Source organism: Diabrotica undecimpunctata, chromosome 10 (genome assembly GCF_040954645.1).
Source record: "Diabrotica undecimpunctata isolate CICGRU chromosome 10, icDiaUnde3, whole genome shotgun sequence".
Classification (NCBI taxonomy): Eukaryota; Metazoa; Arthropoda; class Insecta; order Coleoptera; family Chrysomelidae; genus Diabrotica; species Diabrotica undecimpunctata.
This window is the reverse complement of record NC_092812.1, coordinates 2,239,825-2,259,776: the sequence shown is the minus strand read 5'-3', so window position 1 is coordinate 2,259,776 and position 19,952 is coordinate 2,239,825. Positions and strand designations below refer to the sequence as shown.

Here is a 19,952-nt window from a genome sequence, read left to right as displayed (position 1 = left end):
AAGGTAAGTATTGTTTAAATTAATAATCTTGTAATTGAAATATTTTTTCCAATATTTACTGTGTATAATATTATGTGCTTTTATAAAACAATAGATAAGATTATTGAATTATCACAGACGCGTTTTTAGTTAAGGCGTAAGAATCTTTTTGACACAGAAGTTTGTATATAGATTTGTTTATAAACTGAAGTAAAACCTCGAATACAGATTTGTCCAAATAAAATAAAAAATTGTATTCGTACAGTATTCGATGTTCTCCGCTTCCTAAAGCGTGTTCGGCAACGGCAGATTTGTCGATATGTCCTAAAAGACAATGGCTTTTATGTTCATTTATCCTTGTGTTTGTTGTGTCTTTTCGTGGTTACCACATATACCATTCCACATGTGCATGGTATTCGACATACTCCGGCCGTTGCTGAAGGACGAAGAAACAGAATGTAAAAGCAAAGCGTTCTTGCGCTATATATCGGGGGTAACGGACAAAATTGGACGAATACTTAAGAAAGCCAACGTAAAGACCATTTTCAAGCCTACAAATAAAATCAGGGACTGTTTAAGATCGGTGAAAGACAAACACGACCCATTAGCAACGGCCGAAGTATATCGAATTCCATGCACATCTGGAATGGTATATGTGGGAACCACGAAAAGACACCCAAACACAAGGATAAATGAACATAAAAGCCATTGTCGTTTAGGACATATCAACAAATCTGCTGTTGCCGAACACGCTTTGGGAAGCGGAGAACATCAAATACTGTTTGAAAAAACGCAGATGCTGGACAAAACTTCACAGTACTACCCACGGTTGTATCGGGAAGCGGTGGAAATATATAAGCACCCAAATAATTTTAATCGGATACAAGAAAGACTGAAAATTAACAAGACATAGATACCAATATTAAAATCCACAAACACCCTACCCGCCAAACACGAAGAAATAAAAGCTACTACAAACGACGACACGCCCCCTCAAGCCGAAACCAGTGGAGGGGAGGCGAGTGGAAAATATAAATATTGCCTCCGTAGTACAACGCGGCGTCAGGCAATAATACTAAAATATGTTGATTATAGCCAACAGATTTTAAAAATCGCAGCGCAGAGAGGGATAGCCTCTGTCAATAAATTTGCTAAATCTGGACGTAGCATTGTGATCCAGACTAAAGACAGAGGAAATTACCTTAAAATAGTAAAGGTCCTGGAGGAATCTGACAAGGACCTATTCAATAAGACAAAGAAAAACATCGAATACATAGCGTATCCGATAGATCAGAAGAAAATCAAAAGAATAGTGCTGCGAGGACTAGGAGCGCACACGAAGACAGAAGCCGTCAAACAAGGGCTAGAAAAAATAAACATTGAAGCGATAAAAGTCATAAACATGACCACAAGAAGAGACAGAAAACCACTTCCTCTCTTCCTAAAATAACAATAAAGGAGGAAGACGACGCGAAAATCAAGAATATAAATAACCTATGTTATATGAGAGTATACATAGAGGAGGAATACAGAAACAAAAACGAGGTAATGCAATGCTATAATTGCCAGGGCTTTTATCACGGGTCGAAAGCATGCCACTGTGAAGCCAGGTGTGTAAAATGCAGGGCAAACCACAAGTCTCGAGAGTGCCAGAAAGACGTGAACACCCCACCCAAATGTGCCAATTGCGGTGAAGGACACACCGCAAACTACAGAGGTTGCAAGAAAGTTCCGAAAAAGAAACAAACCCAACAATAACCACCAAAACAACAAGTAACAACAAGCGCACCCGTAGCAAAGGGGGTAAGCTACGCACAGGCCATAAAAACAACTTAAAATACGACACAAAACACGGCACACAATACGGCACAAAACGAGCCTATCATCAATGAGGCGCTGATATTGTCATTTCAAGAACAGATGAGAAACGTATCGACCCTGTTCGAAAAAATGACCACAGTGATGAACGTGTTAAGCAGTTTCAGCGGAACTCAATAATGCCAGCACAATTGGGGGATCTACAAATAGGGTCATGGAATTCTGGCAGATTGAGACAAAAAATCAACGATCTGGACGAGTTCTCCAACATACTCAATTTAGGCGTTGTAGCCTTGCAAGAGACTCGTCTCACAGAAAGGTGAAAACCAAATTTCCGGGCTACAGCGTCTACAGGAATGACCATACATCACGCTCGGGAGGCACGGCTATTCTGGTGAAAAAAGGAATAGAACATCAATCAATTCCTACACCAGATGGTCTGGTCACTATGAAAGCCACCATAGTTCGGATCATTGCGGCCAACGACACGCTGAAAATTGTCTCAGCCTATGTCAGACCGCATGATCTGATCCTAGGCGAGAATCTGGACGCCATTCTTGATACAGACGAACCAACTGTCATAATTGGTGATCTAAACGAGAGATCGCCTAATTGGTTTGACAGAGTAAGCAATAGAAACGGGATATTACTATGCGAGTAACTTGAAAATCAAAATAATACAGTCGTCACGGACCCTATGGAGCCCACTTGTTTCCATGGAGGAGACAGACTACCTACCTATTTAGACTTAGCAATTCTTCACAACGTGGGAAATCAACACGACATATTCTCACTCAATAAAGAAGATTTTACACATAACCTAATTGTGCTAACTCTAGGCGCCGTGGAATCAAACCACGTGCAGCCATACAAGAAAAAGAGAACAAGCTGGCCCAACTTCAAACGTATTATGAGCGAAACAATAGGAGAAGCTCCTGATATCAACAACAAACGGGAACTGGAAGAGTATGTGTTGATATTTGAAAAAACCATACAAAATGCACTGGAAACCAGTACAAAAGAAGAAACCTCAACAACAATCCGAGGCAGGTTCAGAGAAATCAGCAATGAACTGAAAACTCTAATACGGGAAAAAACAGGCAGCCTAGACGAGCAAATAGGACAAGAAATATGGAAGACATAATAATTGCTAACGAACTGAATAGGGAGGTTAAAAAACAGCTGGAAACACACAGAAACAACAGCTGGGACGACTTCATCCAACAGCTAGACCCAAATAAATCTGGTTTCTGGAAGCTTTCAAAAGTCTTCTGAAAGGATAAAAAGCCAATACCCACATTACATGGGGCTAACGGCTTAGTTTATTCCGAACAAAACAAAGCGGAGGTCATGAAAGATACACTGGAAAGAGGATGCATGAACAGCTACCATCCAAATGAAGATCCAGACTTCGAAGAAGTGGAAAGAAGGAGCAGACACCTAAAAAAAAATAAAGGAACCATAGCACTTCAACACACCACCCCTGAAGAAATCCAGCTGCACATCAAAATGACCAACGCTAAGAAGGCTCCAGTACCAGGCAACATCACAAACAGAGCCTTAAAAAATCTGCCTAAGAAAGCTATTGTTCACCTCACGAGCTTAATAAATTATATTATAAGATTAAGACACTGTCCGGACAGATGGAAGGAGGCTCATGTTATCATGATAGGGAAACCAGGTAAAAACGGAATGTTTTCACAAAACTGCCGACCCATAAGTTTATTACCATCAATAAGCAAAATTGCTGAAAGAGTTATCTTGGCCAGATCAAAGGAAGAATCCGAAACATTAGGAACAATTCCAGGGGCCTAGTTCGGATTCAGGAGCAATTACTCCTGCGAACTGCAAGTACTTAGACTGACAGAGTTCATTACAAAAGGGTTGAATGAAAGGAAATATACAGCATCCGCCTTTTTAGATGTTAGTAAAGCCTTTGACAGAGTATGGCATAACGGTCTGCTGTATAAGATGAACGAACTGGGGTACAGTAAGGCGATGACATAACTTATCTCCTCGTACCTAGCCAACAGAAGGTTCAGAGTTCGAATAGGGTCCATTCTGTCCGAAGTCGGAACCATGGAGGTAGGGGTGCCACAAGGAACTGTGCTGTCGCCTTACCTGTATACCATATACACTTCAGACACCCCCAGTGATCATCGAACTATGCTCAGTCTGTACGCCGACGACTCTGCTAGAGCTGCTAGCAGTAGCAATCCAAATCTGGCCACCAGATACCTACAAACGGCCCTAAACCGTCTGCAATCTTGGTGTGTTACGTGAAAAATTGCCGTTAACCCAGACAAAACACAGGCAGTCATGTACAAAAGATGTCAAGGAATCCCAGACAGGGAATTATCTATCTTAAATACTCCGGTCGAATGGACAAACAACGCCAAGTATCTCGGAGTAACATTAGATAGACGTCTCACCTTTACCGATCACATAAACCAAACGGTACATAAGGCAAAGATCCTCAAAAGTCAGCTCTCCTCGCTAATAGGGAGGAGAAGTAAACTGAGGTTCAAAACAAAAATAAGAATGGCAAACGCCATCATTCTGCCATCCCTCACATAGGCCTCTGCATCGTGGGGACACGCATGTAAAACAAACAGGAAGAAAATCCAAACTGTACAGAACTTCATGATCAGGGAGGCTCTTAAAATCCCTACGTACGTGCCTTTAAGGTACGTATATAGAGATTCGCGGCAAAAGAGAGTTCTGAGCATGATGGACGAACATGCATATGAGCTTTTTGAAAATCTCAGAAACCATCCGAACCGTTTGCTAAGAGAGCTAACCAACTACGATCCAAATCAAAGAACGGTACATAGACGGCCTAAACAACAGCTAGCAGGATATGGGGCAAGCCCCGATTGAACGTAAAGAAAAGATACTCGCATAGAAATCCCCGATAGCTTAACAGTTTGTGACCCAAAAAAACACAAAAATACAAAAAAAGCATAAAACCAAAAAAAACGAGCGTACGCTTAACCAAAAGTACCCTAAAATCCCCAACTCACCCCATATTTTATTATAATTTGTTTTATTTTAGTTATTTATTATTTCACTAACCAGTTAAAAACAAAAAACAAAAAACCCAAAAACATATACACGGGATGTGCGAGAGCATATATACACTTGGAAATGCACATCCCACCCATCCTTAAACCCTACCCTTATTATTTTTACCCAAAACCCTTACTAACAAACAAACTGTTGACAAATAAAGTAATCAAACCTGGACACAGATCCGCACCCAATTAAAGCCCATCAGGCTAAGGCCCCTCAGGCGTGCCCTTCAGGCAAAACCCTTCAGGAAACAGCCCTTCAGGACCAAATTGCCCTAGGCAACCGCGAAACCTGAGCATCGAGGCCATGTGCGACAAACACGGGCTCGATGGCCAGACCCACCATTACTCAGCCGGCAAGGAGACTAGTTTTTTTTACCAAATTGGCGACTGGTTGATCGAGCATACAACTTCCGAACAGGGGGGCGTCAGCCTGCTGCCGACCCCCTGATCGGACACACATTTTTCCGGGACACAGAGCCCAAAGTCATGCAAAAAATTAAACTCAGTAAAGTAAATAGGGAGAAAAGCTACACTAAGCTACCCCTACAGTCACCTAGGGCTAATCACAGCCTAACCACAAGTCAAGGAAAACGGAGGGTGTTTTCTTTTCCCAAAATCGCCCGACGTACTAGTTCATAGCCTCCTCTGTGTATGTCAGACGTAGAGGAGGGGTGGAGGAAAAACCTAGGGGTCAGATAGGTACCGAGCCAAAACGACTAGCTCTTTTGGAATGTGACCGGTCTGATCTTCGGACATGGGAGTCCTACTGACTAGCAGTGGCACACTCATGTTCCTAGGGGTTGGGATGAACCCATGTGTGTGTGTGTGTGTGTGAACGCGGCGTCAGTTTCAGGTTACAAGCAAAGCAGTAATATCTCCAGAAGATGCCAACCCATAGTGGCGTAACGTCAAGAACTAATCTCAAAAGACAACGGGCTAACCGCCGAAACAAATAGTTTAACAAGATAAAAAAGTGTTGATGTTAACGGGTAGAATAATAATAAGATGGATTTAGTCTAGAATAATATCCCGAATCTTATCCTTATGATTGAGACATTCGAAAAATACATGATTTAAATTAATTTCATTCATTAATAAAGGAATGAAAGGGAGTCTAATCGATTCCAATCCAAAGGAAAATCTTGGGAAGAGTCTGTAGTTAAATTTTAGCCAAATTATGAACGAGGAATGCGCTTACTTAATTATACTCTTAGTTGAAATAGGGAATACTTTTTGGTAAGCTTTATTTTTGTGTATTTAAGATCATGTAATATTGTTTAATATCAAAGCTAACGCGCAATACCGCAACTCCTGCCATGGCTAAGATTGCGGCAGGTCTGAACCGGCCAATTTTATGTATTGAACCAACGTGCACACGACCGTTGCAGGCAGCTGGACACATCGACAAGACAGAACGACAAGTAGTGTTAGCAATACTGGGAAGTGGGATTATTGTACTAGTGCTTGTATCTCTATATATTATATGCAGAGCAAGAACAAACGACACTAGAACCGGAAACACCAGAAATTACCACAAATGAAGAACTTAATATAACGAAAGTTGGGAAAATACTTGGAAACCTGAAGAACAGAAAAGCAGCAGGTAAAGACGGAATACCAAATGAGTTACTAAAATATTAACAAATATGAACAATTAACAAATGAATTAATAAAATTATAAAACACAATAAAATACCGGAAGAATGGAAAACGAGCGAACTTACAACTACAGAGGTGTTAAATACTACGCTAAAACTTACAACTAAAATTTTACGAGTGCTAATTAATCAGAGGATAAGTTTAGCAAAGGAACAACAGGTTTTTCGTAGTGGATTGAAGATCGTGTACAGATGCAATATTCGTTATAAAGCAAATTACTGAGAAATTACTAGAGTATAATAGACCAGCATTTCTGTGTCGGATTGACCTAAGAAAAGCGTTTGACAGATTAAGACTCAAAGATGTAAGCCATCTTCTGTATAATAGAGAAGCTTCCCTAAATATTATAAAAACTATCGAAAACATCTACCAAAACAACAAAATGAAAGTCAGAATAGATGGACAACTTACAGAACCTACAGAAATAGGCAGCGGAATAAGACAAGGGGATTCATTGAGCCCCATGCTCTTCAATTTAGTCATGGATGAAATCATCAGAAGCGTTAACAAAGAAAGAGGTCGAATGGGAAACAAAGGAATCAAAATACTATGTTACGTAGACAACGCAATATTGATAGCCCAAGATGGAGGTAGTCTGCAAAGACTAGTCCACAGATTTAACATAAGAGCAAAAGAATTTATTATGACAATCTAATCTCAGTAAAAAAAAACAATAGTAGTCAGCAAAAAACCAACCAGATATACAATAGAAATTGATTGCATCAGTATTGAGCAAGTAATGCCAATAAAATACCTGGAAATTACACTGTCTAGCTCTGGAGACCTGAACAAGAGAGATCAAGTACAAAAAGCAAATAGACTGGCAGGATGCTTTAATAACACTATATGGCGAAACAGACACATTAACACTGAGATGAAATCAAGAATTTATAAAGCCAGTTTAAGACCAATAATGCCATATGCCTCAGAAACAAGACCCAACTCAGCCACAACGCAAAGGCTACTCGAACCGGCAGAGAAGAGAGTACTGAGAAGAATTACAGAAAATACGCTGAGAGATCAAAAGAGATGTGAAGACCTTAGAAGAAAATGTAACGTACAGTGTATAAATGAATGGACACAAAATAGAAAAAAGAATGGACTAACCACATAAGCAACTAACCACATAGCAAGAGATAAGTTACCAATCGGTAGAAGAAGTATCGGACGACCGCGCAAAAGTTGGAGTGACAACCTTCTATAGAGGTATTAATCCGCCAATAAACAAACAGAATTACTTGATATAAATATTTATATCATAATATACAGTGTGTAAAAGCCAAATGGAATAAATTCATTATTTAGGTTACTGTACATATTTATAAAAAATCCCGAAACACGTCTAATTTAAATAATAACTTGACAATCTTTAACGTGAAAATGCAACCCCTACCTTCAACCCCCTTAGAATGGTACAACCCCCAATTTTTAAAATAGGAAGTATAGGCTTGTGATATATCGTTTAAAAGTTATTTTCATTCTCCATTCAAAAATGTTGTCGCTTTCAAGTTTATTAAGATTAATTAAGATAAAATAAATTAAAATCATGTGGTTACCGAAATTCGCTACAATACAATCAAAAACTAAAATTTAATGCAAAACGTAATAAAATGTAGAACACAAAAAAGAACTATGAATGTTAATGAAGTAGATGTTCAAAATGTTCAGCGCGATCGTCTTGGCAACATCCTAATCTCAAATAAAACTGTCTTCTAACATTATTTAACATAACAGGCGTGATCGACCTAATCGCAAGCGTCATTTGTTCTTTTAAGTCATTTAAATCAGAAGGTTTAGTTTTGTACACATGGCTCTTCACATATCGTCATAAAAAGAAATCTAATAATGTAAGATCAGGTGATCGCCCTGGCCATTCAATCGATCCTCGCCTCCCTATACACCGATTGGGAAATATTGTATCGAGGTACTGCCGGACATTAAGTTGGTAATGTAGTGGTGCTCCATCCTGCTGAAACCATATCGTATTCGCTGGAACTTGAGGGTTTCCTGGATCAAGATCTAAATTTGCCAACGTTGGAATGACATCATTTTGAAGTAGTGCCAAATAATTGTTGCCATTCAAGTTGCCCTCAATGAAAAAGGGACCAATGATATTGTTTCCTACAATCCCTGCCCAAACATTAACCTTTTGAGGGTATTGAGTGTGTTCTTTTGTCATCCAGTGAGGATTTTCCGTGGCCCAGTAGCGGCAATTTTGTCGATTAGCATGACCGTTAAGTGAAAAAGTACACTCATCAGAAAACATAACGTCTTCTAATTGGATAATATTGTTTTCCAACATGTCCATCATTTGCTCACAAAAAAAAGTCCTTCTATCAAAATCGTCTTCCATGAGCTCCTGAGTAGGTATCATCTTATAGGGATGCAATTTATTTTCTTTTAATATGTTTACTATCGATGTATGGCTAACATTGAATGTAGTGGATGCCTGTCTACTCGATGTATGTGGATTTTCCTGAAACTCAAGCAACACATCTAATTTGAATTGATCACTCAGTGCATTTGCAGCTGCTTTTTTTTATCTGCCTTACATGACCAAACTCGCGAAACTGCTTCTCTATTTTACTTATTGTTCCTTGGGATATAGGCGGTAAATTAGGAAATTTCTCATGAAATAGGCGAGTTACTTCCTGTTGTGTTCGGGTGTTATCTCCGTAACCAATCATTTGTAAAACTGTTATTTTATGCATTTCCATTAATCTAACCATTTTTCAGAATTGAATTGAACGAACTTTTTACTTAAATTAAAATACTGACAACTTAAATAAAACAATTTACTAATGCGTGTTAAAATAACGTTGCCACGGAAATTCTTTAAAGTTTTTTAATGGTTACCATCTAAAAACCACATTGCTATGGTTTTTGTTCACTTTCTCATTATCAAGACCTAAACGGGAAATAAGTTTTGAGTATATTTTAGCGAATTTCGGTAATGACATGATTTTAATTTATTTTATCTTGATTAATCTTAATAAACTTAAAATCGACAACATTTTTGAATGGAGAATGAAAAGACCTTTCAAACGATATATCACAAGCCTATACTTCCTATTTTAAAAATTGGGGGTTGTACCTGTTATTCTAAGGAGGTTGAAGGTAGGGGTTGCATTTTCACGTTAAAGAATGTTAAGTTATAATTTAAATTTGACGTGTTTCGGGATTTTTTATAAATATGTACAGTAACCTAAATAATGAATTTATTCCATTTGGCTTTTACACACTGTATATACAGTGAACGGCTAAATTATCGAATATTATCATTATTTCGAGAACCGGCGAGCTTTGAGGGAGATCCCGAACAGTTCGATCTTTGTTATAAAATACCCATGTTATAACGTACATGGAGTAGGGATGGTGTCATCGGTGTAGATGTATAGACGTAATCGTTAATTTTTTTAAATAGAAATCGGTATAATGTGACACCTCATTTAAACGAGAATTTAGATCTCTATTTAACGACATTACATTTTTAACTAAAATATATTTTTTAAGGGTACAAAAACAATTTTTTTTAATTTAAATTCAACTAAATTACAACTAATGATTTAATTCATAACGTACTTTAAATGTAACCAAATTATGAATAATAATTATTTTAAATTAAATGATCGAAATGCAATCCATGGGTTTCTTGACAATATGCAAATCTACGGACACATTCATCAAGTACATTGCGGATGACTTATGGAGTAATTAGACTCATTTCATGCCTTATTCTATCTTTTAAGTCCTGTAAGTTTTGGGGTCTATTGACATAAACTTTTGATTTTATGTAACCCCACAGGAAAAAGTCTAGATGTGTTAGATCTGACGACCTTGCTGGCCGCTCTATAAAACCTCGTCTTCCGATCCATCTCCTGGAAAAGCAGTGATTTAAAAATTGACGTACTTCACGTGCGTAATGCAAAGGGGCTCCATCTTGTTGAAACCTAATATTTTCACTAGGTAAATTTGGATTATTGGCATTTGGATACATGTTAGCAAGGACAGGTATAAGTTGATTTCTCAAAAAAGTTAAATAACGTTCTCCTGTTATATTTTCTTCAAAGAAAAAAGGGCCAATGATTCTGTCATTAATGATCCCATACATTTACTGTCTGAGGATATCGGTGTGACTCAGTCATCCAATGTGGGTTTTCTTGACTCCAATATCTGCAATTTTGACGATTCACGGTACCATGTATAAAAAATGTGGCTTCATCGGAAAAAAGGGATTTGATTAATGAAATGTGGATTGCAGATATATAAATCAGAAAATTAAAGCCAGCGATCGGGATCGTCGTCGTTTAATTCCTGATGTAGTTGAATTTTGTAGGGATGGCATTTGTGTTGAACTACTGTGAGGATTGTCATGTACATTTAATAAAATATCAGTTCCACATTGTCTTCAATTTTAGGACGCCCAGCGTTTGGAATATGTTTAACGTGCCCAGTTTCTCCAAATTTTCGGACTATTTTACTTACTGTTGATTGGTTGATGGGTCTGTCTGGACATTTTGCGTTGAATAAATTGCATACCTCGTTCTGTGTTCTTTTTTATTTCCGCATCTGCGAAGAATTAATATTTTTATGCATTGTGTTTCATTTACGTGAGCCATAATTTAGGATTCAAAAGTAAAAATTACAATTGACAACTGATAACAATTCACAAAATCAAAACATGTACGTCAATAAATATTACAGTAACTATGCCACTATCACTTGCTTGAATTAACATTTGACAAAAAGTTTCAGTGTTTATGAGATAACTTTTTGTGTCCATTATTATTTTTACTTATTTTTGCTTTTTTAAGTATTTACTTCAGAAAATCATGGCAGGAACAGATTGATGGCATTTCGAACATTTAATTTAAAATAATTGTTATGCATAATGTGATTACTTTAAAGTACATTATGAATTAAATTATTAGTTGTAAGTTAGTTGAATTTAAATTAAAACAAAATTGTTTTCGTACCCTTAAAAATATTTTAGTTAAAAATGTAATGGTAAATAGAGAATTAAATTCTCGTTTAAATGAGGTGTCGCCATTATACCGATTTCTAGTTTAGCTCTTCAGCATTTCCATCTACTCAAGTAATTACAATTAAATTTCTGACTAGATTAGTTAGAACTGCAAATGGTCTACAGTTAGACAATTTTAGTATTTAAAGTTAATATCCATTATAAATAAGCCTTCATAGTGTTCAAAAAAATTTTTTTTCGTAATTTGTTTACTGTCTCTCCTGTGATTTATGGTATTGTATGTTATGTTATTATGTACCTGAATTGTGCTATAATTATTAGTGAATATTATTTAAATTATATTATAATATATTTAAAATTGTGTTTCAATATGTAAAAATTAAAAAACAATATTTACTGTACTATTTTGTAAATACCATAATCTACTTACAGTAAAATCAAACTCATCGAAAATATCAATAAATCCCTGCGGAGTTTTTAGCTGAGATTTTATAATGTAAGTTGTTCCTTTTTCGTCAATCTCTAGTTCACCTTTCATTGTGGGGTAAATTATGACATCCACTTCTATTAAACCTTCCCAACTGAGTGGATCATCGTAATCTTTTTCTTCTGTTTGTGCTTGTTTTGATCGCTTGTAGACATTATTCAACTTAATACCTAATTCCTTAAGAGGTTTGGGTTTCGATTGACCCAGCAGCTTCACACCGATCTGAAAAATTACAAAATAACGTTTATTAGACAGAGGGTTTTAAACCAGAAGTACAATATTAATCGTCTGTCGAGATTTTATGTAACAACTGGGACCATATGGTTAATTCAATTGAGCTGTTAAACTTTATTTTGTATTGGGAAACAGTAATATATTACTATCAAGTGGTCGTTTCTTAAGCATATCTGTGTATAGGTGCACATCTTAATATGTTCATTTTTACGACTAATATACATTATAACTACAGAATTAAATATAAACTGCCTCATTAAGGATAAAAGTGCAAAATAAAATATTTATTATAAACAATTGTATGAATGTTTGCGAATAACCAAGAAATACTGTACATGGTGTCCCGAATTGGTATGTTTTACAGGGTATACCGAAAACTAGAGGAGGTAGAAAATAAGTAGTTATGACTTCTTTATTTGTTAAAGTTATGATTTCCCTATCCAATCATTAGTATCTTCCAGTGGCGCAAAATTTTTTTCTATGTCGTCCCACTAACATATAATACTAACTTATGTTTTTTATATGGGACACCCTATATGTTTTAATATTTTCGTTTACATTTTTATTTATTATTCTTTTACCTAATATGGCATATTATATATTAGTATTTCTTGGGTTTAGGTTCAATAAAATATATATTACATGTGGAACTAGATTTTAATTTCCATTGCAATCAACGTTTCGACAGGCAACCCTTGCCTTTGTCAAGATTCTAAAATGTACATGTATAAGACAAACAGTTATTGTTAAATATGTATATATATGACTTACCAAAACGTAAAACGAAACACAGACATTAATGAACTGACAAATAAAAGTTGATATCTGATATCTCATGGTTTACTGTCATTAGTATATAATTAGTTTTATATGAGCGTATCATTGATGCTTTCGAAAGAGGTAAAATGGAGATATGTTATGAGTTTAAGAGCTTTTTAAGTGATGAAATAACTTTAATCTACCATACTCACTCTACTTAACTCTACCGTACTAAGTACGGTAGAGTTTATCGGTGTCGTTCAAAGCCTGATATAAGTGCTGTGACAGATGCCCGTGGTAGAAACTCAAAGAATAAGATCGACGACTCTGATATTGTTGAACATATAAAATCTTTCCCAGCGCATTATTATAGCAGAACAAAGAACCCGGAAAGAAAGTATCTTAATCCTGATTTAAATACTAGAAAAATATATGACCCGTATGTAACAAAATGCAGCAAGAAAGGCAAAGTACCTCAGAAAAAAACAATACTGTCGTGTGTTTACAACTAAGTTTAATTTACATTTTAAAATACCATCGAAAGATACGTGCGCCAAATGTGATCAACTGTCCTTAAAAATAGCTGCAGCAGCTGAACCTGAGACATCCAATTCACTTATTGTTGAGAAAAATGTTCACCTAGCAAAATCAAAACAAGCTCGAGATGTATTAAAATCGGACAGTGATAACGCATCAGATGAACACTATGTTGCTACTTTTGACCTCCAAAAAGCACTGCCATACCCAAAATTGTCTACATCCTCTGCATACTATAAAAGAAATATGTATGTCTATAGCATAGGAATTTATTCATTTAACAAAAACAACAGCTTTATGTATGTGTGGGACGAAACATATGGATCTCAGGAAATATCTTCAATATTGACCATGCATTTTAGAAAACATGCCAAAAATCATAACCACGTAACTCTCTATTTAGATTCATGTACAGGTCAAAATAGAAACTTTAAAATGGCTGCCACGTTATTAAATCTTGTTCAAGATCCTTACATAAACAAAAGAACGATAGATCACAAGTTTCTTGTATATGGCTACTCCTTTTTGCCAAACGACTGAGATTTTGGGGTTATTGAAAAGGCTGCCAGAAAATTTTCTCATATCTTTGGGCCAGACGACTGGATTGATGTAATAAAAATTTCAAAATTGACAGTGCCTTTTAAAGTAACTAACATAAAAAGGAGCGACATTGTGTCGACAAAGAACATATGAGATGTGCTTGTAAATAGAAAAAAAGATAGTGATGGAGTACCTGTGAAGTGGTTAGAAATGAGATGGATGAGGTACGGGAGAGAAGATCCTTAGTAATCAAAGTCATCTGTACTCCACAACTAGACTCGTGACAGAAGCAAAGAAAAAGGACATGCTGTTTCTCCTCCCATATCTGCCACCAGTCACTCACTATCATTCTAAAAATCTCTGCATCAACACAGGAACCCGTTCACGAATCCAGCAACAGGGTGAATAAGACGACATAGACAATCATCAACTGGTCTATGATAATAATTAAAACTAATGCCACTTAAGCTGTGATAATAAGTTTGTAAGCTTGTTGTAATAGGTTTTTTATTTGTTATTATTTTTTGTAACTAAAATTCCAGTTTTGTCATACTTCGCTTTTTAATCCATTTTTTTCCACCAAATATTTCAGAGTAATAATGGATCAAGTCCAATTTTTGTCAAGAGTCTTCAATTATTTCCATAAAAGTTGTTTATTAAATATTACACATATTTTAATTATTTAATTACATATTACATAAGAGATTTTCACTTAGATTAGGTTCGTTGGCGTATTATGTAATAGTGGAGAGCTTGTTAACTTTAACTTTAAATATCTCTGACTTATATATTATGAACATGATCCACTATGGTTGTGAACTATGGTATAAATAAATATATATATATATATATATATATATATATATATATATATATATATATATATATATATATAACAGCCAGGTACGCTAGCACCGACATCTATACAAAGCAACAAGAAGTCCATAGACCTCTCTCTGATAGTAAATTAGGTGAACCGCAAATTCAACGCCTCTTACTAGAGACTTTTAACGACGCTAGAAGTCCTTTTACTTCAACATGCATCTACGATTCACCTTCAAATTACATTTTTATTTTATAATTTTTTACGTACAATATTCATACACATATTCGTCTCTTTCTGCACCAGAACAATCTATATGTGCCCACAAGTTGCACATAAGACACTGAATCCATTTTTCACCTCGATAATCCTCACAAAATCTTCCATCACAGAAAATAAAATTTACATCTGTATTTTTCGTTATACCAGGAATCTCTTCCAAATCCATATCTCTATCAGCTGGTTGAAATTGCTGCTCACTATCGTTGTCAGAAGAACTTTCGATTTCCTTTTTATGCCGCCTCTCTGACTTGTTTTTAATTTTTTTCTTAGTCACCTCCCTTGTGGACTCAGCCGTAATGTGTCGTTTTACTGCTTGTACATTTAATTACTTTTTGCTGTTTAGCTAGTCCAATGCTTTCTTGTAAGGTGAAGAAGTTATTACCGTTAATTTCGATGATTTTCTACCACGATTTGTAGATTTTTCCTGATCGACGGCACTGACGATATTTCAAATAGATTTACAATTTTCTGCAAACCAGAAGGACCTGGTTTACTGATGTTACTTGCTTCTGATGTTTTTGGTAGGATAGCAGGTTCCATAGCTTGCGGACTTACAAATGGATAAAGTCCAGTGTAGCAATTTCTCCAGTTTGGTTTTTAAGGTATGCTTTGCCAAAAAGTTCTCCAATATCGTACTGAGAGAGGGCGCGGTTATTATGACGTAACCATTTCCTGATTGCTTTGCTATAGTATGCCTTGCGCATTCCCATGAAAGTTTTATATAGCGGTTGCAGTTTTGTGTTGAATGTGGAGGTAATGGAATTATAACTATGTTATTCTCCCTTGCCAGATTGATCACATCTAAATTGCGAGTATGACTGTAGTGTCCATCCAATATAAGAAGTACATGAAACTCTTTAGAGGGTTTAAAGGTATCTATGTAGTGTTTAAACCACTGTGTAAATAAATTAGACTGCACCCAACCACTAGGATCAACGGCTGATATCGATCCAGGGGGAGTACCTTTCATGAATTGCACATTTATATTCTTTCTTGGGAAGATTAACATGGGTGGGATTAAATTCCCTCCAGCGCTTATACATGCAATTAAAGTGATCAATGATCCTCTCTCAGCCGAATTCAGCGATGCGATTTGTCTCTTTCCTTTGCGCCTCACTATTGCTGCAATTTTATTTTTTACAATGGTAAGCCTGTTTCATCTATATCTATGTTGTAAACCTGATTATTGGAAAAATTGTATTTATCATATGCTGTTTCCAGACGATCAAAAAATATTTGATCATTCTCTTTGTTAAAGCTAGCTGCCCGTCCAAAAGACGTTCCAGTTGGTCTCCTTAAAGCCAACGTATTTTTATGACGCGCCAAGAATAAATCTAAACAACCTCTACCAGCTTTTTTTAACTGCATAAAGAAATTATTTAATCCATTTGATTCAGCCAGATTAAATGCCATTCGTTTAATATCAGTTGGCGGTAAACCATAGAATTTCGCTTCCATTTGAAGGATATAGTCCACCAAACATTTTACAATACTTTTTCTAGGCATTCTAAAAAGAAAAAACCCTGTAGACTAAACTGATACAAATATGGGCTAGCTCAAATTTGTAGCACCACACAAATATGGGCTAGCTCATATTTGTAACACCACGCTAGCCCATATTGCAACATAACCAAAAATATATTTAAATATTAATAACTAAAATGCAACACAAATTAAAAAAAAAAAGTCGAAAATATTATAAAAATATCAGCCTTTTGCTTACAATATGTGATAAAATATTGAATATATTCTTAGTTTCCACCGAAAAAAAAATTGAAATAAAAATCGACAATTTTATAGCCACAGTAGGAACAACAAGAAGGATTCGTCTAGACAATGCGACATACTTTAGGAATGATCGTTTCAAGGGACAACTTTGAGAACGGGGAATAGAGACAAATTTTGTCAGCATCAGACATCCTCAGAGTAATCCTTCGGAACGATTTATACAGGAAGTGACGAAATTTCTTCGAATTGCAACAGATGGCCAACATCGACGATGGGATAGGATAGTCGCAGAAATAGAAACTTTTTTAAATACCATCCCGAGCACAGTAACAAAAGAGACCCAAGAATACATAATGAAGGGTATAATGCCGACAAGGCCATGGGAAGATCCAGAGCCAAAATAAAATCAACAGATATTGGAAGCTATACAGAGGAGGTTGCGGAGAGCAAATGAGAAATTTGTCCATAGACAAGATCATAATAGAAAACGAAGACCAATGACATTCCAAAGAGGTGATAAGGTAATGGTGAGAGCATTGCGAGTGTCAAACATTCCTGGTAACGTTTGCGCAAATTTAATGCCTGTTTTCGAGGGTCCTCGAAACAGCTATGTGCTGAAACACGTGGACTCGAAAAAGATCCGAGAAATTTACAATATCCACGATGTATACAAATATCACGAATAAAATGGAAAAGCACAAAGTAGAAAATAAGTTAGTATATAGGACATAGATTAAGAAGAAGAAATATACAGGGAAAATGTTTTGCATCAAGAAAAGTCCCTGCATAGTTTTAGTATTTTTTATCAGATGCAAAGGCGGGGATTTTGTCATACTTGTTTTTCTCAGCCAAAGAGAAAAATAAAAATTAATAAATGGACCATTTAAATAAATTTTCAAGACATCCTGGTAAACAAAATTTATGTATTAGATTAAGATAAGATTAGATTAACAGAAAATTTTGCCTGTCAACAACTGATTTTTAAACACTCGCAGGTAAAATCTTTTTATATAGAATTAGAAAGCCCATACTCATTATAATCTTTTCATTGTTTGTATATGACCTAGGATTAAGATATTGTGATTAACCTTTTGTGAATGAATTATGTATTTGTAACCAAAGGGAAAGCCAGTTTTAAAGCAAAAATTTTAGTTTCTCTGGAAACAGTAATGGGGTTTTTTCTTAATGATTGTAAACAAAATAAAGCTTTTCGATTGGACAGTTTTTTTTTGAATGAGAGAATTGATAGTCGATGTATAAGGAAAGTGGTAGTTGTCTTTTTTATCATCGAAAGGAAAGGTCGCGTCTCGATAGAGGGTGTGTTGGTGAGTTTGGATACCGGCATTGTGAAAGGAACTTAGCAGAATTGTGGAAGAAGATTACAAGTGGATGAAAAGATATCCTTGGATCTAAAGTGGGCAGTTTCTGGAATAAGTAAGAAATAGTTTGGCGGCACCAAGTTGACAGAAAGAGGTCCTTCTGTCATTGGGAAGTAGCTGAGTGTTTTGGAGAATTGAGTCAGGTGTTTCGTACTGTCGTTGCAGGAGAATTGCAGATACGAACAGAAGAAAGCCGAGGCTAATAGTGGCAGACCACATTGCTGTGGAGCGTGGACGATTCTGGGTATGGTCCAAATACAATCTACGAAGAAAAGGTCAGTGATTTTCTGTTCAGAATTGAAAATTTTGTAACTGTGAATGAAGTTTGTTGACATCATTGTCGTTACCATTTTAACTCAAGAGTAGACTTCATTTGTAAAATGTTTTAAAGTTTTATTTTTGCAATAAAGTAAATATTGAAAAATCAGAAAGATAGTTTTAAAGATATTCATTGAAATTGGCTTTAAATTGGTTTTGTCTTCAAGAAAACTTAAAATATCCTTTTTGTGTAAATTTTATTGTATTCATTTACGCTGATTGATAAGATAACGGCAAAATTTGATAATTGTTTTATTCTTTTTTAAATAAAATAAAGAATACCAATTTTTTGTAACATACTATTTTTATTATTATCCTTTTTTCTCTATCCCGATAAAGGACAACTAGGAAATCTTTGAACCCACACAACATAGGTTAATATAAGGAGATTTTTCACCCTGAGAACAATTAAGTTATGTTTTTGATTTGCTCAATTAATCAAGTAAACAAATATAACATAAATATAAATATATATATATATATATATATATATATATATATATATATATATATATATATATATATATATATATATATATATATACATATACATATAACAAAGGATTGCAACAGGTAGATGCTCCTATCATGCACGCGGTTTAATCTAGCGTTAGAAAAAAAGTTATGGAAAATTACTTGATCTTTAGTAATAAAAATAATATAACCATTAAACATTAAAAATTTCTATATAAAGTTGCGAACTAATTTGTTTCTAAAAGATTTAAACAAAATTAAGCAATAAACTCTGGCTGAAAATAGGGCTGATAGAAATTATAGAACAACTTAAAGTAAACGTTTGAAGTTGAAGTTGGTGGATGTTTCTATGTAAATTTTTGACAAAGATATGGAAATTTTAATAACGCGCTCTGGGGCGCACGGTCACACAGCTAATAAAAACCAACACATACGTAAAATCCATGTAGATTCAGGAACGCATATCATCATCATCATCATCAGGGCTTTTTATTCCGGGTGGAATGTTTGCCGCCCTTACTAAGAGCTCTCTGATTCGCTTAATGCGATGAATCAATCCGCATTCCACTTGCATGTTGTCAAAGCTTGTTGTATGACTTGGTTTTCGTTATAATTTTCTTCCACTCATTTCGGTATGTGCATAGTTCCCTCCAGTTTCTCACTTCCAGAATTTTGATATCTCTCATGACCTGATCCGCCCATGTCTCTCTGGGTCTTTCCCTTGGTCTTTCAGTTGCTGGTTTCCATCTGGTGATCTTCTTAATCAGTAGATCGCTTTTCCTTCTCTCTATGTGTCCCAACATCTCAGCCTCTGTGCTTTAATAAATCTAACTATATCTTCTCCCTTTATTATGTCTCTTAGTTCTTGGTTCTTTCT

At 35.7% G+C, this 19,952-nt stretch overlaps 1 protein-coding gene across 2 annotated transcripts in view; it reads right to left on the bottom strand.

The window, feature by feature from the left end:
* The window catches only part of Apoltp (Apolipoprotein lipid transfer particle), a 1,459,665-nt gene that overhangs the window by 963,146 nt on the left and 476,567 nt on the right, over window positions 1-19,952 (bottom strand). For both annotated transcript variants that reach the window (XM_072546518.1, XM_072546519.1), the window contains exon 24: window positions 11,945-12,223. In XM_072546518.1, coding sequence (XP_072402619.1) covers window positions 11,945-12,223 — 279 coding nt within the window. The remainder of the gene's footprint in view (window positions 1-11,944; window positions 12,224-19,952) is intronic.